Source organism: Manis javanica, chromosome 4, assembly GCF_040802235.1.
Source record: "Manis javanica isolate MJ-LG chromosome 4, MJ_LKY, whole genome shotgun sequence".
In the NCBI taxonomy this organism is placed as follows: Eukaryota; Metazoa; Chordata; class Mammalia; order Pholidota; family Manidae; genus Manis; species Manis javanica.
In genome coordinates, this window is record NC_133159.1 from 35896126 (window position 1) to 35918466 (window position 22341).

General features: G+C 37.9%; 3 protein-coding genes across 5 annotated transcripts in view; 1 reads left to right on the forward strand and 2 right to left on the reverse strand.

Annotated features, from left to right (window-relative positions):
- GPBP1L1 (GC-rich promoter binding protein 1 like 1) overlaps window positions 1-16720 on the reverse strand; it is a 58712-nt gene extending 41992 nt beyond the window's left edge. The window contains exon 1 of one of the 2 annotated variants that reach the window (XM_017668104.3): window positions 16562-16720. The gene's annotated coding sequence lies outside the window, so the exon portion shown is untranslated. The remainder of the gene's footprint in view (window positions 1-16561) is intronic. The other variant, XM_017668105.3, reaches the window with a different exon arrangement.
- Window positions 16721-17491: 771 nt separating this feature from the next.
- Window positions 17492-22341, reverse strand: part of IPP (intracisternal A particle-promoted polypeptide) — a 43148-nt gene continuing 38298 nt past the window's right edge. Inside the window, exon 9 of the mRNA XM_037021946.2 lies at window positions 17492-18147. Coding sequence (XP_036877841.1) covers window positions 18103-18147 — 45 coding nt within the window. The 3' untranslated portion in view covers window positions 17492-18102. The remainder of the gene's footprint in view (window positions 18148-22341) is intronic.
- On the forward strand, window positions 18288-22192 carry TMEM69 (transmembrane protein 69). Of its 2 annotated transcripts, none has more exons than XM_017668098.2 (3): window positions 18288-18411; window positions 19854-19993; window positions 21163-22192. In XM_017668098.2, exons 2-3 carry the CDS (start codon window positions 19952-19954, stop codon window positions 21877-21879), a joined length of 759 nt encoding a protein of 252 aa, XP_017523587.1. In that variant the 5' UTR covers window positions 18288-18411; window positions 19854-19951; the 3' UTR covers window positions 21880-22192. The 2 variants fall into 2 exon arrangements, with proteins under 2 accessions (XP_017523587.1, XP_017523588.1); XM_017668099.3 differs by having other exon boundaries at window positions 18305-18411; window positions 19857-19993.

Sequence of the window (22341 nt, forward strand, 5' to 3'; positions counted from 1 at the left end):
CCAAGGCATAAAGAACAGGCTGCATATAATAGGTACTCAATAAATATTTGCTGAATAAGTGTACAAATAAATGGATTGCTGTCCAACAGGTAGTACATCTTCAACTTCACAAGGTAATTCCATATTGTCCAATCAGATGTTACCAATTTACACAACCAGCAGTGGTTAATTTAAATGTAGTCAAAGTTGTTGATTTCCTTTATGATCTATATTTTTGCATCTTATGTATAAACAGCCTTTCTTCTCCAAGGTTCAAAGAATTTCCTATGTTGTCAACTTAGTTTTATAGTTTGCCTTTCATATTTAAGACTTCAATCAGTTGGAACTGATTTGTATCTGGTATGAGGTTCAATTTTCATTTTTTACCATGTGAGCAACCAATTGTCCCAGAACCATTCTTTCTACACCGATTATTTCTAAGTATGGACCTATTCCCAGGCTTCTGTTCCACCGGTCTGTTTATTCCTGTACTTCTACTGAGTTATATTACCATATCGTTAAGATTGCAGTCTACAATCTATTATGGCTTTATAATAATATTTGGTATATAGCAGGGCAAGGCCCCCCTCCCTACCCCCACCACACACACACCTTACTGAAGGCCTTGGCTATTCTTTGCACTTAGCTCTTCTGAATAAACTTTAAAACAAGCATGTCAAGTGGGCATGAGAGGCTGTTTGACATCGCTTGGAATGGCAATCAATCTACCTAGATAAATATGGGGAAACTTGAAATCTTTATGATAATCTTCCAAATCATGAGCACAGTCAATCTCTTATTTAGGTATTCTTTAACATTTTAAAATAACTTTTAAAATTCTCTCCATAAAGATCTCACAGATCTTTTTAAGAATCTATTCCTCGATACTTCATGCTATTTTATGCTACTGTGTTACTTCCTTTAAATGACAATACTATTTACTACTGGTATAAATTATATCCAGCATTTTGCTAAAGTCTTAGGAATTCTCATAATTTGTAGATTCCACAAATAATGACAAAGAAACTCTTTTTTGAACATATTAACTTTTAGGAGCCTCTCAGGTATCAGAGTGTAGATGTTAAGTAGGCAGCTAGATACATGAATCTACAGTACACAGTAGGGAAACAGATTGAAAGTAGAAATTTTATTTAAATCCATGGACTTAAATGAGATCACCAAAGAAGTGCCTGTAGACAGAGAGGAACTTTGGTGTATTATAACTTTTAACATGGGAAACACTGAGAAGAAAATCAGGAGTGTGGGGACCCAGAAGCTAAGCAGAAATGTACTTCAAGAAAGTAGGAGTGACCAGCTATATCGAAAGCTACTAAATGAGATGGAAGACTGAGAACTGAACACTGACTGGTGTCAACATGAAATTTATAAATGACCATGTTGGATAGAGGCAGTTTAAAGCCTGATTCTGGTGGGTCCTAAGTGGAAAGGATTGTAGACTGCAAGTGTAGACAACTCTTTTGAGGAGTGTTGTTGCAGAACAGAAGAATGGGGAAACGGCTAGAAGGAGATGTGTGGTCAAAAGAATTTTGGCACATTGATGGTTATAACCCAGGTAAAGAAGAAAAACCAAATGCAGTTGATGATGCAGAAAACCACTGAAACAATGTCCTTGAGTAGGCGAAGAGGAGTGGGATCTGATGCACACCAGAGTTTGGCCTTTAATAGGTTTGTACACCATTTACAGTAACAGCTGGGAAGGCAAGAGTACCTAAAGTAACGAGAGTTCAGAATATCTACTTTGACAGCTTCTACCTTCTCAATGAAGTAGAGGCAAGGTCTTCAGCTAAGAGTGAGGATGGATGGATGGGGCAAAGGAGGGAGTCACAGGTTTGAGAAGAGGGTATGAAATGAGAACTGGAGAGTGAATGAACTAAGATACGGTATAGTTTCACAGCACAAGGACCCAAATGTGTAAGTTATCATGAATTTAAAGTGAGACCAGTCAGCATAGTTCTCTATTTTAAGTTACCTAGTCCATCATTATGACCTCCCTCAACTCTGTCTCTTCTCCAACGACCTGCACCCAATTCTCAAAATTCCAATCCCAGTAAAATCCAACTCTTGCTTACTAAGTTCATCATCCATGAAGCTGATTAGGAACATGCTTTTAAACATTTCTGTTCTCTAAAACAAAGAAACCTGACCAATACACTCCCAGAGGTAACTTGTGAATCACCATCCTCAATGGTTTACACTGTTTACATGTTCCTGAGCCAATCCCATCTTAAATTCCCTTCCTGTCTCTATGACATTTCATCATTAGATAAGCAGTTTTCAGATTTGGACTGCATTAAGCTATGAATTTCAAATTGTTTCAAGGGCTGATACAGCTTGCCAATTTTATTTGGTTAAGTAGAACATTTAAAAAAATCTGAATACTATCATTTCATTAAAAAAAAAGCAGCAGAGGTAGCAGTGATGCCATAAAATATAGAAAGACAAATCCTGGGAGAAAAGGCAAGTCATCTTAAAAAAAAGAATTTTTCCTTTTTCTCTGTAAATATTGATGGCTACTTAAAAGCTTTGATGCAGCACTTTTCTTGTTTCTCTGGAATCTCTTCAACATCTCATTTTCAGGTCTTTAGTTCTCACGTCTACGTGGGTGACTTAAAACTACTGTTTCATGAAGCATTATGTCATTATACTCAAGAATCCATCGTAATGCATTACATTTTCCTGTGTACATATTTATTGTACACATGTGGCACACTTGGTAGGGCTTGATAGCAAATGGGATAATCTCAGTACAAACAGACTGTAATTTTTTTTTAGGGGATCTTGACAATCCCATCAATTAGTACCTCCTTTATCTTACTGTTAAGAGCTCTCCTTGAACACTCCTTATTCCTTAAAGTACAGACTATGACCAAAACTGTACCTCTGCGTATCTTCAGGTATTCACTGGCCCTATTATTTCTTTCCAAATCTCATGATTTGAAGTTAACTACTTAGGTTTAAATCATCTACCACTTTCACTTCCTCTGAAGAACTAAGTAACCCTATAGGAGTCTATGCTCCTTTCCTAACTGATCAGTTTCCCTAAATCCCCAATAAAGAGAACGCCAGGGTTAGTGGTGCCTTGCTCAGTTTATGTTTAATCCTTACGGTGACACTTCAGCAAGGAAAGAGCCCAGAGTGGTTTTCCACTTTAGTATTTATTTTAATTTTTTGAGCAGATAAATTCCTACGTAGGAATTTCTGAAAAGACATGAAATTTGTTGAGCACTTCCTTCAATGAACCAAAAGGGGATATAAATTTTTTCCACTATAGCATTTCTGCTTAAGAAAATACTTAATACCACAGTTTTTAATACTGATAAATGAACTAGGCTACTATATGACTAGGGTTCAAAAAATAATTTCTATTTCTAATACAAACTCAATGACAGTTATTTCTGTAGAAAAATTTAAAAGGATATTTAACATAATGCCCTGCCCATAAGAGACATGCATATGACATTCAAGTTCTCTGAAATAAAATTAAGCACAACATAACACCTTACCTTGACTTACTCACAGATTCGTATTTTTAAAACCTGAGTCAAATCATGAGATACTATTTCACACCTACTAAACTGGAAAAGCAAATCATGAAGCTATCAAGTGTTGATAAAGATGTAAAGCAACAAGGTATTCTTAGATACTGATGGTGGGTATAAACTTGTACAACCACTTTGGAAACAGTTTGACAAATATAAAGCTGAAGTTGTGAAAGGTCTCTGACCCACCATTCTTAATCACACATTAACACAAGACAAAATATATAGGAAAGTTTACCACAGGATTTTATACATAGGCCAAAAACTAAATTTCCTAAATGCCCAATAGGATGTAAGTACAGCACAGCAAGAAATGATTAAATTAGAAATACATGTAAACAAAATGGGTGACTGTCACTCAGTAGAACTAAAAAAAGAAGTAAAAATGAGAAACTGTATGATACTATGCAAAATTTTTGAAAATGAAAACAGTATTACATATTGCTTAGGGATATACAAAATCAGTTTAAAATGGAAGAATTATCAACACCAAATTGAGGATGGAAGACAAAGACATGCAATCACAGGAAAACACAAGGGCTTCAATTCTGCATACTAGACTTTTATCTAAAACCATCATGAATGGTTTTTCACATCAGTCAGAATGGCTATTATCAAAAAGACAAGAAATAACAAATGTTGGCAAGGATGTAGAGAAAAGGAAACCATTGTGAACTGCTTGGTGTGAATGTAAATCAGTGCAGCCACTACGGAAAACTCAGAAAATTAAAAATTGAAATACCATTCAATCCAGCAATTTCTTTTCTGGGTATTTATCCAAAGTAAACAAAACACTAAGGTGAAAAGATGTATGTCCCCCCTTGTCTACTGCAGCATTATTTACAACACAAAATATGGACACAACCTAAGTGTTTACCAGTGGGTGAATGGATAAAGAAAACGTGGTATATACATATAAGGGAAAATTAGCCATAAAAAATAGTAAAATACCTCAATAAACCCTTAAAACTCAGTAATAAAAAGACAATCCAATTGAAAAGAGCTAGGATTTAAGATATTTCACCAAAGAAGATGTACAATGACCAATAAACACAGGAAAAGATGCTTAACATCACTGGCCACAAGGGAAATGCAGCTCAAAACCACACTGAGATACCATGTCACATCCACTAAGAAAGTTATAAAGACAGATGTAATGATGAGTGTGGCTCAGGATGCAGAGAAACTGAAACCATCATACACTGCTGGTCAAAGTTTATTAATGGTACACTACTTTGGAAAAGTTTCTCAAAAAGCTAAACATAGTGTTACCATATGATCCAGCAATTCCACTCCTAGAAAGATCCAAGAAAGATGTAAACATGTAGTCACACAAGAATTTGTACACAAATGTTCATAGCAGCACTATTCATAATAGCTATAAAGAAATTAAAGTGTTGGACACAATCAGTCCCTGGATCAGCTATTAATATGGACAGCTAGTATGCAAAGAGGCAACAACCCAAATGCCTATCAACTGATGAATGGATAAACAAAATGTGGTATATACACACAACAGCGTATTGTATGTCAGTAGAAACAAATTAAATACTGACACTACTATAACATGATGAATCTTAAAAACATTATGCTAAATGAAAGAAGCCAGGCACAAAACAGCGCAGGCATATCGTATGTGAAATATGTCCAGAAAAGGCAAATCCAGAAACAGAAAGTACATTGGTGATTCTGAGGGCTGGGGAGATGACTGCTAATGGTTATACAGTTTCTTTTTGGGATGATGAAAATGTTCTAAAATTAGACCGTGGCAATAGTTGTACAATTCTGTGAATATTTGAACAATCACTGCATTGTACATTTAAAATGGGTAAATTTTATGTTTAGTAAATTATATCTCAATAAAGCTGTCTTTAAAAAAAGGGCAATGATTGAAAAGGGACTGGGAACTCAGTGAAAAGTAATACCACACAAATTACTTTCTTGTTGCAAGGAGGGGGAGACTTACTGTTAAATATATGGATAGGACTACAATCACCTTAATCCAAGGATCAATCTTAGCATTACAAAAGATCAACCAGGTATTATGTGTTTTAGGATATGCTGCAGCATGAGAGATATAGACCTGCCAAAAATGATTCAATGTGAATCTATCAAACTTTTAGCTGTAAACTTTAAGGGAAACTATAGGAATTAAAGGAACAAACTAAATGATACTGTAAGAATGCAACTGTACAAAACCATTCTCAGGACAACTAGTTTAGTCATGAAGTGTCATTGAAAAATAAGAACTACACTAGATTAAAGAGACAAAAGGAGATTAAAGTGTTAAATGCAGCAAGTTCCTGGATCAGCTATTAGTCTGGACAGCTAGCTATGACTGGATAGCTAGTTGAGTATTTTGATTAGCTCGGGATATTTGGATAGCAACCTGAATATTACAGGAAACGAACATTTACTCACATGGATAGTGGGTATCTCCGACTAAAGCAAGTTCCAAGTTGATCTCATTTTAGTAAAATACAGTGAAATAAAAAACCTTCATATTTGTACTTAGAGAAAGATATGGAAAAAAAGTGCTAGCAGCTGGTAACAGTAGTGATATCTGGAGATGGCAATGTCAAGCTTGTATTTTTACATGTCTGTATATCCTAATATTCTACCCATCACATGTACTGCTTTGTAATAATAGAAGAACTGTTAAAAGACAACCATGTGACAGAGCTTTAATAAACTAATGGTGCCCAGGCCTTACTCCAGATACATTTTAGCAGGTTGAGAACCACTGCTTTTAAGAATTGGGAGTAGCAAACATAATATAAGTTGGTCACAGTTAGTAGTACAAAATGGAGAATATAGTCAATGATTCTGTCACATCTTTCTACATTGACAGACAATAACTACACTAGAGGGGGTGAGGATTTAATAATACGGGTTAACTGTTGAACCACTGTTGTATGTTTGAAACCAATGTTTATCAACAATACTTACCAATAAAAAAAAAAAAAGAAAACAGGGAAGAAGTTGCTTGACATTGGTCTTGGCTTGTTTTGGTTTGGTTTTTGGATATGACACCAAAAACATAAACAAGAAAAAAAAGTGAGTGAGATTACATTAAAAGCTTAAAAGCTTCTGTACAGAAAAAAAAAAAAATCAACAGAGAATGGAAGAAACAGAATGGCAACCTACAGAATGGGAAAAAAATTCTACAAACCATATATTGGATAGTATCTAAAATCTATAAAGAACTCATACAATAACAAAAACCCCAACAATCTGACATAAAACTGGGCAGAGAAACTAAAAAAGACATTTTTCCAGAGAAGACGTCCAAGCGACCAACAGGCACATGGAAAGGTGCTCAGCATCACTAATTATCAGGAAAATGCAAATCAAGAGCATGACAGATATCATCTCTTACCTGTCAGGATGGCTGTCAAGAACACAAGAAGTAACAAGTGCAGGCTAGGATGTAGAGAAATGAGAGCCTCAGACACCGCTGGTGAGAAGGCAAAGACTTTTACCCACTCTGGAAGTTAGCATGGAGGTCCTCAATGAATTGAAGTCAGAAATACCACACCACCAGCAATACCCACTTGCGGGTATACATTCGGAGGAAATGAGAACAGAGGACCAAAAAAGATAAGCACTCCCAAGTCTACGGCAGAATTAGTCACAAAAGGCAAGATGTAGAAACAATCTAAGTGTTGAAGGATGAATGGGTAACAGATGTGGCAGAAAGACATTAGAATCTTTTTCAGCCATGAGAATAAAAAGAAATTCTGCTACTTGCAGCAACATGGATGGAACTTGAGGACATTATGCTAAGTGATGTAAGTCAGAGAAAGCCAAACACTGCATGGTAGCTCTTAAATGTGGAATATAAAAAGCTGAAATGTTAAAAAAAAAAAAGAACTGGGAATGGATAAAGAAAAATTCTTGTCTAAGATTGTTTTTAAAAAAGATATTCATGTGATGATGGGGGAGTCTAGTAACCATAATGTTGCTCATGTAATTGTAAATTAATGATACCAAAAAAAAAAAAAAAAAAGACATTCATGGAAAGTTTTTCACTTCGAGTTACATGAATATCCTGAAGAGAAATCAGTAACAAACAAAATCTAATAGGAGCAAATTTTATCAGCTAATTTTACAAATCAGGGTCCTCAGTTTAAAAAAAAAGAAACCATATTTAGGTACATTAAGCAGAAAAGGAATTTATCAGAAGGATTTTGGAAATTCATTCTCAAAATGAATGAGAGCTTTTTGACTTGGCAAACATGGAAACCAAGTAAAGCTAAGCAGTTAAAACCACCAAGGTCACACCCCCAGGAAGAGCCTCTTAGGGAACTGACCAGACAGTGCTGCCACTGCCACCCGCCAATGGAATCAATTCTAAACTGTCTTTCCATCGCTCACTCCAGATGGAAGTCCCCAGTCAAGTGTATTTAATTGGCATAGCTTGGGTAACAGCTGTCAGGGGTCAGGGACAGAAAGTGTATGTTTGTATGCATAGTTACATGCATGACAGCCTTTCAAGCTTCCTCTCCTAGTAAGATTCACATAAAGGCAATATTGGAAGTGGGTTAAAATGGCAAATAGACAAAAGAAACAACAAAAGCCCAATTAGTTGAATGGCCTACACATGAAGCCTGCCAGTCTTCCCATTAGTAATAAACTTTCATTATTGTGCTTTCTTCTTCATTGTTCCAAAAACATTTTCTGAAAATAATTTCACAAAGTACACAATTTTTAAAGACTAAAATTTATAACCCTTCTCAGGTAGTTAATCTCCTTTCTAATATTTTGTCATTCAAAGGTCACAAACTTCCTGCAACCCTACCTAAACCCTCATAATCTCACTGATAAAATGTAATTTTCTTAAATCACAACAGTTTCAACTAAAAATAATATGTTACAGAAGTACATTTATTACCTAATGAAGTCTGAAACATTAGATTCTGGCTCTAAGATTCAGGTAACTAAGTAGATTAGATTTATGCTAGTATCTAAGAGATTTTAGAACCAGAAAGAATGCTTTTTGTAGCAATTGCTCCAGAAGTCACTACATCAACTACACTACACAACAAGCCATTCAGTGATGGTAACTTTTATCAAATATTTGCAGTTACACTGAAATTGAAAGGTTCTAATTCCCTACAAATATAAGTAAAGAGGCTACCACATTTCAAAGCTAGTTTTTTAGAGATTTAATAGTGTGACTACTGTATTACAAGACGTAAGTTTATTTTACTTACAAACATTTCTAAAAATCTTTTCTCAGAAAAAATACTTTACTTTCAATCCAAACATTACTTCTAAGTTAGAACAGCAGACTGTCATATACTAGTTTTTGGGACTTTGGGCAGGTCACTTTGCCTCTTTTTGCCTCCAATCCTTATCCATAATTTGGACATTGTAGGAAAGTAGATGAGTTTATCTATGTCAAGTGTTAAAGTGCCTGGATGTGTTCCCAAAAGAGGGAAGGGGAAGTCTAGCTTCTGGTGAGTACTAAAGTGTTAAGAATAAAATGCTTATGAAAATCTGTATGTTAACAAGCTGGAAAACCTAGAAGAAATGGACAACTTCCTGGAAAAATACAACCTTCCAAGACTGACCAAGAAAGAAACAGAAAACCTAAAGAGACCAATTACCAGCAAAGAAATTGAATCGGTAATCAAAAAACTACCCAAGACAAAACCCCTGAGCCAGATGGATTCACTGCTGAATTTTATCAGACATATAGAGAAGACATAATACCCATTCTCCTTAAAGTTTTCCAAAAAATAGAAGAGGAGGGAATACTTCCTAACTCATTCTATGGAGCCAGCATCAGTCTATTACCAAAAACCAGGCAAAGACACCACCAAAAAAGAAAATTACAGACCAATATCCCTGACGAACATAGATGGAAAAATACTCAACAAAATATTAGCAAACCGAATTCAAAGCTACATCAAGAGGATCATACACCATGATCAAGTGGGATTCATCTCAGGGATGCAAGAATGGTACAACATTCAAAAAACCATCAACATCATCCACCACATCAACAAAAAGGATAAAAACCACATGATCATCTCCATAGACACTGAAAAAGCATTTGACTAAATTCAACATCCATTCATGATAAAAAACTCTCAATAAAATGAGTACAGAGGGCAAGTACCTCAACATAACAAAGGCTATATACAACAAACCCACAGCCAACATCATACTTAACAGCAAGAAGCTGAAAGCTTTTCCTCTAAGATTGGGAACAAGACAAGGATGCCCACTCTCCCCACTGTTATTCAACATAGTACTGGAGGTCCTAGCCACAGCAATTAGACAAAACAAAGAAATATAAGGAATCCAGACTGGTAAAGAAGTCAAACTGTCACTATTTGCAGATGACATGATATTGTACATAAAAAACCCTAAAGACTCCACTCCAAACTACTAGATCTAATATCTGAATTCAGCAAAGTTGCAGGATACAAAATTAACACACAGAAATGTGTTGCTTTCCTATACATGAATGATGAACTAGCAGAAAGAGAAATCAGGAAAAGAATTCCATTCACAATAACATCAAAAAGAATAAACCGAACCAAGGAAGTGAAAGACCTATACCCTGAAAACTACAAGACACTCTTAAGAGAAATTAAAGAGGACAAACAAATGGAAACTCATCCCATGCTCTTGGCTAGGAAGAATTAATATTGTCAAAATGGCAATGCCTATCAAATGCAATGCCTATCAAAATACCAACAGCATTCTTCAATGAACTGGAACAAATAGTTTTAAAAATTCATATGGAACAACAAAAGACCCTGAATAGTCAAAGAAATCTTGAAAAGGAAGAATAAAGTGGGGGGGGATCTCGCTTCCGCTCCCCAACTTCAAGCTCTAGTACAAAGCCACAGTAATCAAGACAATTTGGTACTGGCACAAGAACAGACCCACAGACCAGTGGAACAGAATAGAGACTCCAGACATTAACCCAAACATATATGGTCAATTAATATATGATAAAGGAGCCATGGACATACAATGGGGAAATGACAGCCTCTTCAACAGTTGGTGTTGGCAAAACTGGACAGCTACACATAAGAGAATGAAACTGGATCATTGTCTAACCCCACACACAAAAGTATATTCGAAATGGATCAAAGACCTGAATGTAAGTCATGAAACCATAAAACTCTTAGAAAGAAACATAGGCAAAAAACTCTTGGACATAAACATGAGCAACTTCTTCGTGAACATATCTCCCCAGGCAAGGGAAACAAAAGCAAAAATGAACAAATGGGACTATATCAAGCTAAAAAGCTTCTGTACCACAAAGGACACCATCAATAGAACAAAAAGGCATCCTACAGTATGGGAGAATATATTCATAAATGACAGATCCGATAAAGGGTTGACATCCAAAATATATAAAGAGCTCATGCACCTCAACAAACAAAGCAAATAATCCAATTAAAAAATGGGCACAGGATCTGAACAGACACTTCTCCAAAGAAGAAATTCAGATGGCCAACAGGCACATAAAAAGGTGCTCCAAATCCCTAATCATCAGGGAAATGCAAATTAAAACCACAATGAGATATCACCTCACACCAGTAAGGATCGCTACCAGCCAAAAGACAAACAACAACAAATGTTGGCGAGGTTGTGGAGAAAGGGGAACCCTCCTACACTGCTGGTGGGAATGTAAACGAGTTCAACCATTGTGGAAAGCAATATGGAGGTTCCTCAAAAAGCTCAAAATAGAAATCCCATTTGACCCAGGAATTCCACTTCTAGGAATTTACTCTAAGAATACAGCAGCCCAGTCTGAAAAAGACAGATGCACCCCTATGTTTATCGCAGCACTATTTACAATAGCCAAGAAATGGAAGCAACCTAAGCGTCCATCACTAGATGAATGGATAAAGAAGAGGTGGTACATAAACACAATGGAATATTATTCAGCCATAAGAAGAAAACAAATCCTACCATTTGCAACAACATGGATGGAGCTAGAGGGTATTATGCTCAGTGAAATAAGACAGGGAAAGAAAGACAAGTACCAAATGATTTCACTCATCTGTGGAGTATAAGAAGAAAGCAAAAACTGAAGGAACAAAACAGCAGCAGACTCACAGAACCCAAGAATGGACTAACAGTTACCAAAGAAAAGAGACTGGGGAGGATGGGTGGGAAGGGAGGGATATGGGGGGGGGAAAGGGGGGGGGCACTACCATTAGCACACGTGTGTGTGGGGGCACGGGGAGGGCTGTACAACACAGAGAAGACAAGTAGTGATTCTATAGCATCTTAGTACGCTGATGGACAGTGACTGTAATGGGGTATGTGGGGGGGTCTTGGTGATTGGGCGAGTCTAGCAAACACAATGTTTCTCATGTAATTGTAGATTAATGATAGCAAAAAAAAGAGTAATGTGATATTCTGGATGGGATTCTGCAACAGTAAAAGAACAGGAGATAAACACAAAGAAAATATGAATAATCTATGGACTTTAAAATAATGTATCCATATTGTTTTATTAATTGTAACCAGTGTATCATACTAATGTAAGACAATAATGTGGAGGATGAAGATGAGAACTCTGTACTAACTTTGCAATTTTCCTGTAATCTAGAAGTCCTGGAATATAAAGTTTATTAATAAAAAAATGATACAGCTTAAAAAAAAAAAGAATAAAATGCTTAATAATTGGGGGAGGGATGTAAACAATAGGGTAAAAATGCAGTTTTGAAAGGAAAAAAATTTCAAACCAAACAGGCTGAAAACACTATTCTCTAGTAACCCAAACCAGAAAGTAAAACCACTGCAAACCCAGCATACTTCACTCAATTTTATAACAATATATAACAGGAAAAAAGAAAAGGACAGGAAACAAACTATTTGTAAAAGCTAATACTGCATTGGGCATGGGAGCAAAAGAAACATTCCATTTTACAAGCATAACAAAGGAGGTCAATAACTCATACAATTACTCTATGCTGCTCAGTAGAGAAATTTAAAGAAAATGATAAAGATGAGAACCACTGAATCAGAAAAAAAAATCTCCAAATGCAAAAAGTCACCTATGAATTTAGTTTTCTCCTCCCTTCCCCTTCCCCAACATCAATCTAAGCCTCTATAACCAATTCCAAATATACAGAAATCAGGAAAATCTAGAATGTGGGAAACTGCAGGACAAATGACCTGGTTTCTCCAACAAAATGAAAGAAAAAAAATGAGAGAAGCAACATACAAATTACAAGGCTTGGAAGAGTATCAGTCAATTAACGTGTGGGACCTGGATCCTCACTCAAGTCAACAGGAAAGTAGTATATGAAAAAAAGAAATGACAGAACAAAACACAAATTAAAAGACCCCTATGTGCAACACCTGTGCAGACTTCAGTGAATTTCAACTCCATTGGCAAATGGTATTAAAGACAATTTCATACAATTTATTTTACTACTATGAAATGCTTACTATCATCAAACATTGTTTTAAGAACTCTATAACTACATGATGTGGTAGAAACCCTGCTTTGGAATCAGAGAAAGTGCTTGAATCCCCAGTATTTTGTGTGAATATGCTAAGACTTATGTTATGCAAATTACTCAACTTACTGGAGCCTCTGTATACTCATGTGTAGAAGGGTTAAAGAAATGTTTTAAGGAATAATGAAATTATATACATTAGACTCTATTACAACCTCTAGCTTATGAAGACCACAATAAATGGTTAATATGCCTTCCATAATACTTGGTAAAACTAAGAAGTAGTTAATTCATAAAAACATATAGCAGAAACACTGAAATAACTCTACCTTTGGGCCCCTGAACAAACAGTCTTTCAACATACTTATAAATATCAAGGATAGCAGTAATTCAGAAGAGAATTTTATATAATGTAACTTAAACTTATAATCAGCAGTAACAAAAGTTTGCAATATAAAGTCTAGCCAAACTTAAATGAATTTGATTTTTCTGAAAACAAATAAAACTTATTCTACACCAACAGACTTACTGCTCAGACATGTACTAAATCTTTGTTCATGCTGGCAATTCTCTAGCCTGACATCTTATTAATACAAGGAAATACAGTCTTATAGAAAAGAAAGTAGACCTAATTATTATGTTAAAAGTCAACTCTTTCTAAGAAAGACAGCTTTCTATGCTATTTTCTCTGTGAACATTTTTGCACTTATCTGTTCAGCCACTAAATTCTTTGGTGGCAGGAATGTTTTATGGTCATCTGGATATCTGTAGCCCCTAGCACGCTGAAACTGGCACCATAGTACAGCCTCCACCATTTCTTAAGAATGACTGAGCTGTTTTTTGTCAGAATAAAAAATAATTTGCCCAATAGATCAATTAAAGGCTGATTATTTGCTTTAGTAAAGGAAAATAACAATTAGGAGACTCCTTTAAATAGTTGCCTAGTGTATTTGAAATCATCTATTAAAAGTTCAATTTACAGAACTTTATCAGTATTTTACAAGAGGTTCAGCTCCTTTTACTGAACAATTCAAGTTTGTAGCCTGTTTTGTTTTGGGAAGACGTCAGTGGGAAATAAAAATGAGAGTCTCATTTAGAAGTGACTTGGGCAGCTAGGTCTCTCAGCACAACCACATATTAAATTCCAGACAATGGCAATTTTAGTCACTTTTGAGGTAGCCATGTATGGACCACTTAAATACCCCCTCCCTCTTCTATTTGAAAAACTACACACACACCAAAATTTACCTTGTCCATGAACTACTTTTCTGGTTGGGATCCTTTAAAATTTTCTGTTTTTCATTTTTTCAATAGTCTTATTTTCATGTTAAACAGCCATAATGGTTAACATAATGATCTAAAAGTTTACAGGTTAGGTTTGAACAGGCTCTGTCTGCTACCTATTAATTTGATGAGTCTTTGGACTTATTTTCCTCAACTAAAGATGGGGACAAAACATATCCAACCTCATAGAAATAAATGACAAATATAAAGTACTTCCAGCAAACAGTCACTCTGGCACATCAGAGTATCACTGTTACTACATGCATTCAATTTAACCATGAAACAAAGAGAGGCAATCTGCTGAAGTATCATTCAGAATTGTTTTTTATCTTTAACTAAACATTTTAGAATGAATTATAAACAGAACTGTGTCCCAGATTTCGTATTCCAAACTTAATAAAGTGGTACATGTGCACTCCTCAGCCAATCTTTTAAACAGCCACTAATGAGAAAACTGTTAAGTTGAAGTCATTCAAAATAAAAAAGGCTTAACATTGCCCCCAAATTTCAAGAACTCTGATAAGGTATTATCTAGAATCAACTTAAAGAATTTTTATTTACATATTTGAAACATGTACAGTTTTGAGTACTCTGGAAAATATCAGAGTCAAGGTCTTACTCAAATTTTTGGGCACAGGAGGCAACAAAGGCAAAACACAAAGCAACTGACATGTAGTTTCTACAAAGAACTTTAAATATTTTTCTTATAAAACCAAGTAGCAACGACAAAAATCCTAGGGGAACTGACAAAATTAAATTTCTGTGTTTAAAGAATGTAGAAAGGTAAACTGAAACTTACTCCCTAGAAGATGACAGCTTATTTTACTATTAATTTCAAAGTTCTCATTCACAATTAACATGATTTTTTCTTTTAGATTGCAATTTGAAACTCAAGCACCTTCCCAAACATTGCAGTTAACTGTTTTTGTTTTCCATCCTTTGCCTTTCTGTTTTCAGTTAACTTTCTGATTCTAATAGTTAAAAAAAAAAAAAAGGCAAACAGAAAGACAGCCTTTTGTTTGAAAGGGCACAACAATCAGGCACTCCTCATCCAAACTTTCTTTTCACTTGTCTTACACTTTTCTAATAAATGTCCCAAACTTAACAGCATTGATTCCCTTTCAAGTATAGCACATGAAAGACCTTAGAAAAGGCCAGCAGCCACCAAATTACTAAGTCTATTGAAGACTGCCGGTAACTTTACTTTTGGATGGAACCACTATATTAAAACATGAACCACCATTAACTCCGTTTTTCCCTGATAAGCAATTAATTAATAAGGTTAAGCAAGTAATTCAACAAATACGACAAACCAACTTTAGACCACAAAGTTGGCTGATAAAATTATCACCACAGCAAAATTTCAAAACTATAAGCCACTGAAAAAAAAAAAAAACCGCACCCACTCTTATGTAAACTTTTGGAGTTAAGAAAACTTCTTTAGTTTCACCTTTGTTTTCACCTAGTAAGGGTTCTTCAAGATAAGACACCAAGTGCAGGAAGACCAAAAATTCAAGATTCAGCTTTTGGCCTCGTAGGAGACAGAACAAAATATTTAAGACACGTTAACGTATTTAAGTTAACCGAAGCTCAGGGCACTCACTTCCCCGAGCTACAGCCATTTTAGATTCAGCCTTTCTTCTGTACTTCTTCTGTACGGGAGTGGGTAGGGGTAGATTAAAAGAGGAAAAATCCTCGTTAAAACACAAGATCGACTAGTTTTTTTGAGGGGGGAGGTCGGGGAGTCGGTAGTCGCGGGAAAGACTTACATCTAAATAAATGAAAACACCTCGCAACCAAGGAGAAGCGGAAAGCTGGGGGTTAAAGCTCTTCTCTTCCCCTGAGACACCACATACTAGACTTAAAACAATTTCTTCCTGCTCATATTTTCCTTCATTAGAAAACAAAAACCCTTGGCTCTAATTTAAGAAGGAAAGAAAAAGAAACCTGTAAACCCAGCCACTCAACCACCGTCAACAAGCCGGAACGCCTGGAGAGGAGCCAGAACGCCGCAGGTGAGCGTTCCGACCCGAAGACTAAAGTTGAAGCAGGAGCGCTCTGGGGGAGGCGCGGCCACGCGAGCGCGCGAAGCTCCGCGCACGGGGGTCGCACTGCTTTTCCGAACCGCACGACCTGTGGACTCTCCCCTCCTCCCCGGGCCGTCCTACACCCAACCACCTGTGCGAGAGCCTCCTTCAAGTTGTTTAACAGCCAGTCGGTGAGACAGCGGGCGGAGCCCCGCAGGAGGACAACTCAGGATCCCCTGCTGCCCAGTAGCCCGCAACTCCCACTCACCGGGTAGCGGCGGGGCCACGGCTAGGGACCAGACGCAGCGTCTAAGGGCGCGTCCCAGCGACCCAATCCAGCAGAAGCGGAGGGCCCGCAACCATAACAAAGCTCTCTTCCCAAAATGGCTGCCCGACCCACACAGCCCTGAAGGGGCAGAGCGGGTGGAGGGAAAGGAGGGACCGCCAGCCCGGCCCTCCCCCATCAGACCCCGCCTTACACACGCCCACCCACTCGCACCGCCCACGGAGCGCACGCGCACGAGTCCGGTGCCAGTGACCCCGCCGGCGCTAGCTCCTCCAACGTTCTGCTGCGTGGATGGCGGTTATTTCTTGCCTCGCCCCCAGCTCCCCGCACCGCGGCTCCGGGCGGCGCATGATTGCCTCCGTCGCTCTGCAGAGTTGAAAACTCTGCCTTTTCTTGCATTGTCTCAGAGGCGGAGACCAGCCCAGTTTACTCAGCTTCTCATCCCTCTGCCCAACACTAGAGCCTGGGCGCGGGTGGAAGAGTGGGTGTGTGTGTATATATGTACCCAGTTTTCCCCGCCCCTTCGTCTTCACTCTTCCACAGCTCACCTCTGGGCAAGCACGCATTCCCACACTATCTCTACAAGCACTGGCAAGCGAGTTGTGTAGTAGCGTGTTTTCCTACCCCTTCCCACCTTCCACTCTTTCCTTTACATGCACCCGTCAAGACTCCAGCCCCCAGTGGGCCACGCGGCGGGGTTACGGAGGCTTGCGGGGCGGGTCCGGCGCGCTACCGGCTGGGAGTTGTAGTTTCCCCTGAGGGCTGGCGTCACGCCCCCTGCCTGTCGTAGGATGGAGCCTATTTGCCAGGGCGGAGAAGCTGTTCCTACAACCCAGACTCTCATTGGGCATTGCAGGATGGGAAGGGGAGGTGCTGCCAGGACGGAGAAGAAAATAAAAGTGAAAGCCTATCGCGACTTGAAGTGGGTACTATTACGAAGAATTGACCGTGAACCTGGCTTGCACGGGAAGCTAAGCCATACGATGGCCGCCAACCAGGAAGCCAGACTACCTAGAATCTGGGGAAATGGAGGAATTGGTCAGAGTGGGACCTTTGAGCTTTATTATTTGTCTTCAAGACACTCAAGTTGCCTGGTGCTGTTTCCCTTGACACTGAAGTGGAAGCCCAGAAAAGGGAAGGGACTTGCCCAAGGTCAAGTACTGGACAAATAAAAGTTAAAGCGGAGGGTGACAGGAGAACTTTTCGGATTACCCCCAAGGCTCTTATCACATCTTTCATGGAAATGAAAATCCTTGGGCTCTTAAGTTATTTCTTAATGAAGTTTTCAGTTCCCAGCAAAGAGAATCGAAGTATAAAGTTTTTTCTTTTTAAATACTATTAGCAGTCCAGGACCCTAATGCGTAGTGAGATGTATCCCGTCGATCCTAGTACCCTGTTGTTTCACAAAATAAAACACGAGCTCCAGAGATGGCAAATAATTTGGCCAAGTCACACTTAGCCTTGACTCCAAATCTTTCTGACCTTCCTCCACCATCACCTGAGATTGTTTCAGTAGTTGCACTCTACCTTCCTGAACTCTGCTGGGAGGATTCTGCTGGCTGGGAAACCTGGAATACAAAGGCAAGGATTATTCATGTACTCTACATACTAGAAAAGCCTTTTCCACTAGAATTAAGATTTTTAAAACAATGGTCCAAGACGGAAAGCCGGTCATGGGAACTAGTTAGCGCTGGTCAAATCCCCACCCGGACTCATTTTTTACGGTTCACAGGAAGTGGGAGACTAATAACCCCACCTGCCGGAAGTGCCTTTTCACGACTACCTTACTGTTCTTAGTGCTTAGCTTCCGATTTTCTGCGCGACGCTGGCAAGTAAGTGGAAACCTGCTTCCGCAGGTGCAGGTTGAAAGGGGAGCACCAAAGTTTGAGAGTAAATAGAAGCCGCGAGCACTGTAGGCAAAGTTTCGAAGGAGCTGTGTGTCCAGACTCCGTTCCTTTTCTCGGATGTCATAAGACGGAATTTCCAACTCTATGCTTTGGGGAAATACTGAGCGTCACCTAAATTGAGCTGATTAACCAACCCTTGGCTCTGTCCTTAATTCCTCACCTGTTGCCGTTCCCGAGCTTTAGGCACTTTTTCGCTTTAATATCCATGAGTTGGAAAGGACGTGTCACAGTGCGTAAGGAGTTTCAAAGGTGGAGCGAAGCGTTGAGATTTTAAGTGGGGGTGGCCTGTAAAGCCCTTACACAGGTGATTTTGAGCAAAAGTGAGTGTGTGGGCCCTGTAGATATGTATGTTTGGGAGTCAGGTAGTGGATGTGGGTGTCATCCAAGGTAAACTCAGAGGGCCAGGATAATTTAACTCCCTGCTTGCTTCCTGTGTATAGAACGAAGACATTGGTATACAGGATTTCTCGACCCAGTTTTATCTCGATGCTGTGATCAAATTAGTTAAATGTTTTAATTAAGCAGCAACTGTGGGTTTTGGATTTTTTTAGACACCTCATTCTCCTGCTTCAGAATGGGACTCGTGTAAGATCTGGATTCATACTCTCACTTAGCCACTTACTGGCTGCTTACAATAGACAGGGTTCTTGTGTAAAGTGGGACCAATAGCTAATTTTTTTTGAGTGGTTACATGTATTAACTCATTTAATTTTTACAAGATCCTATAATTATTATTTGAAAGGTGAGTGAACTGCACCACAAGGTTAAATCATTTGTCCAAAGTCACATTGCTAGTAAGTGGTGGAGCCAGGATTCCAACCCAGATTGTTTGACTTCAAAGTCTGCACTCTTAACAGGCTATACTGTCTTTCTGCACCAGTCGGATGAGGTTATTGTATTTAATGAGTTAATGCATATAAAACACAGTTACAATTCCTGGTTCACAGCTAAGTTGTATTGATTGCTACTATCATTATTTTGAGCTGTAAACTCTTAAGCCCCAAAATAGAGAACCAAAGGACAAAAAAAAGAACAGAGAAGCTTTCACCTTCAGTTTTAAAGATGAAAAAACTGGCACTTCAACAAAGCGATTTACCCAAGGTCTTGCAGCTGAGAAATGATGGAGAGGTGTTTTTGTAAAATCCAGATCTTCTGTCTGTGTGCATTTTTCTTTGTTACACCTAACAGCAAAAGCTAACAGAACAGTTCAGAGAAGAAAATGGTCTGTTTACTTAATTTATTAATGATTTTAGGAAAACATTAATGAGTGTTTTCTAAGGAAACTATTATATATGGAAGAAATCCTCAGTTTACTTTTTAAAAACTATATAAAATGAAGAAAATTAAATATTTTGTTTTGTACACAGCAGTATGCTTCTGATTGAACCTCTCCACTTGACTGTAAAAATACACTGATCAGAACTACCTGGCATCTTTCTGAGCAAGACTTTAAATCGGACCCAGTATGCTTCACTTCATCCAGAAGTTTTCTCTAGCATCTCCAAAGGTTGGTTTATTCAGCAAATATTTGAGCACTGCTTGCCAAGTACAGCTTGGCTGGGGCAATAGCAGTGAAAGAAAAAAAAAAAAGACAAAAATCCTTATCCTCATATATTCAGGTGGTGGGGGAAAGGGTAGGCAAAACACAAATACATAAAATATTTCATATGTCAAATAGTAAGTGCTGTGAGGAACTATAAAACAGGAAAGGAGAATAAGGAATGTCAACTATAGGCTGAGGATTGCACTTACAAATATGGTGGTTCAGAAATGAGGAAATGGAGTATGCAGGTAGCTTAGGGAAGAACATTCTAGACAAAAAGGAAAAAAGGCCTGAGGTAGAATCATTCCTAGAAGTTTGTGGAGTCACCAAGATTCTTAATTGTTTCATTTCCCCCTTCATCTAATTCTTTGAGTTACGGTTGATCTGTTTACTAGTTGAAGTCTAGAATCTGTTCACTAAATAATCAGCAGGAAAGGTTATTGCTTTGGCCGTGTACCAGAAAGGCACTGGGGATTTTTCTTTTGAGGCAAAGAAAAAAATATGGTCCTGACTTTGAAGTCTACTAAGACAAACACATGATTTTAATTCACTGTGAGAATAAAGATGTAAGTGTGCATAGGGTACTTGCTTATAGGAGTAATAAATCAGATTGGAGAAAACTTCAAGATGAATTTTGAAAGTTCCCTAGGCATAAAAGTAGTAAGCTATAATTCTAGGCACAAACATGTAGAAAGGCATGTAGCAATGAAAAGTATGCAGTGTCTATAAAGCTAAATTGAAAGGTTGCTTTTTACATAAAATAGCTCTCCCACAGTAATTAATGTTTCTGCTTTTGCAATTTATAAACAGAACAGGCAGTTTAGCCAAATACTAAAGACATAGTCTTTACCTGTTCCTCTTTCAGATATTTCTGTCATGGAATAAGATTCATGGTAGGTGTAAAAATATCACCAGTTTCTATTCAGTAGTTACTTTTGCATGTTGTGTAGTCTTAACCAGTAATTGACATCTCCCTGAATAACATCACCCTGTTGTCCAACTTTTCTGTTGGACAAACTTCAGTGGGCTAAGAGAAAGCAAATGGTTTATTTTTATATTGTTTCAGATTAACTATGACATTTGGTGATTTTAAAAAATCTGTTTCTGTCTTTTGGTTTGATTTTTCTCTATAGATGCTGAAGTACCCTTTCACAGTCCCACTAGGAGCCAGCAAGAAAATAGAAACAGTTTCTTTCAAGACATACCTCCAGCAGAACTTTTCCCCTTTGTTTCCAAGGCCTTGGCTTTTCTCATCACTTCCAGTGTGTGTGAACAAAGCACAGTACTATCATACTTCGCTTTGCAGCTTAAAAAATAAGCAGAAGCAAGCAGTACTTCCATCCAGGCCTCCAAGCACCATCACTTACCTGCCTGACAGCCCAAAGCCAGCATTATACATAACTTTGGCAGGACTAATCCCCTTCATTGCTCCACCACTGGTCATGGTGATGACAAAGACTTATGTCCCCATATTAGCTTTTACTCAGATGGCTTATGGAGCCAGTTTCCTATCTTTCTTGGGAGGGATCAGATGGGGTTTTGCTCTTCCAGAAGGTAGTGCAGCCAAACCAGACTTCCTCAATTTAGCTAACAGTATAGTTCCTGTTTTGTTTTCATGGTTTGCTTTCCTTATTTCTGAAAGACTCAGTGAAGCTATAGTCACAGTAATAATAGGTTTGGGGATAGCATTACACACTGAACTTTTTCTCTCCTGGCCACATTATCCCAACTGGTTCAAATTCCTGAGGATAGCAGTCACTTTAGTAGCCACTTTTTCATTTGTAATCACTTTAGTAGTAAAAGCTATTTATCCAGAGAGAGGACCCAAGAGACTTGGTCAAGTAGAATAAATATAAAACTACTCTGTAGATGACATTTGTGTTGGCTACAAGCCTTGTAAGGTTGTGATTTTTCTACTTCTCCTCTTAGCTTTTTTTTCCCCTACCAATAATAATTTATTATTCACAAATTATTTTTCATTTCTAGAAATCTTTATTTCATAGACATTACTTGAGCAACATCTTGAAAATCCCTAACAAGTCCTTTTTGTTTCATATTAGGTTACAGTTCTCATTCAATCTTTTTATGAATTACATAGTCACCCATTTAAATTGTTCAATGTTTTCTTTTGAAAAATAAAAAATAATAAAGAGATGAAAAATCCCTTTTGCTAGAGTCTTATGATCACTGAAACCACACACAAACATTCCCTCACAAGAGAAAAACATTCATGAGTGTCTGAAAATAATGGATGGTTCCAGTGTGGAGTTTTCATCGCACTTGCCCCTGGGAATTACATTTCCAACCTCATT

Excerpts from the sequence above, each read along its gene's own strand:
- TMEM69 (XM_017668098.2), top strand. The coding sequence starts at position 19,952 with ATGCTTCACTTCATCCAGAAGTTTTCTCTAGCATCTCCAAAG. Across the intron at positions 19,994-21,162 it reads TTTCTCTAGCATCTCCAAAG|ATGCTGAAGTACCCTTTCAC; the intron begins GTTGGTTTATTC and ends TTTTCTCTATAG.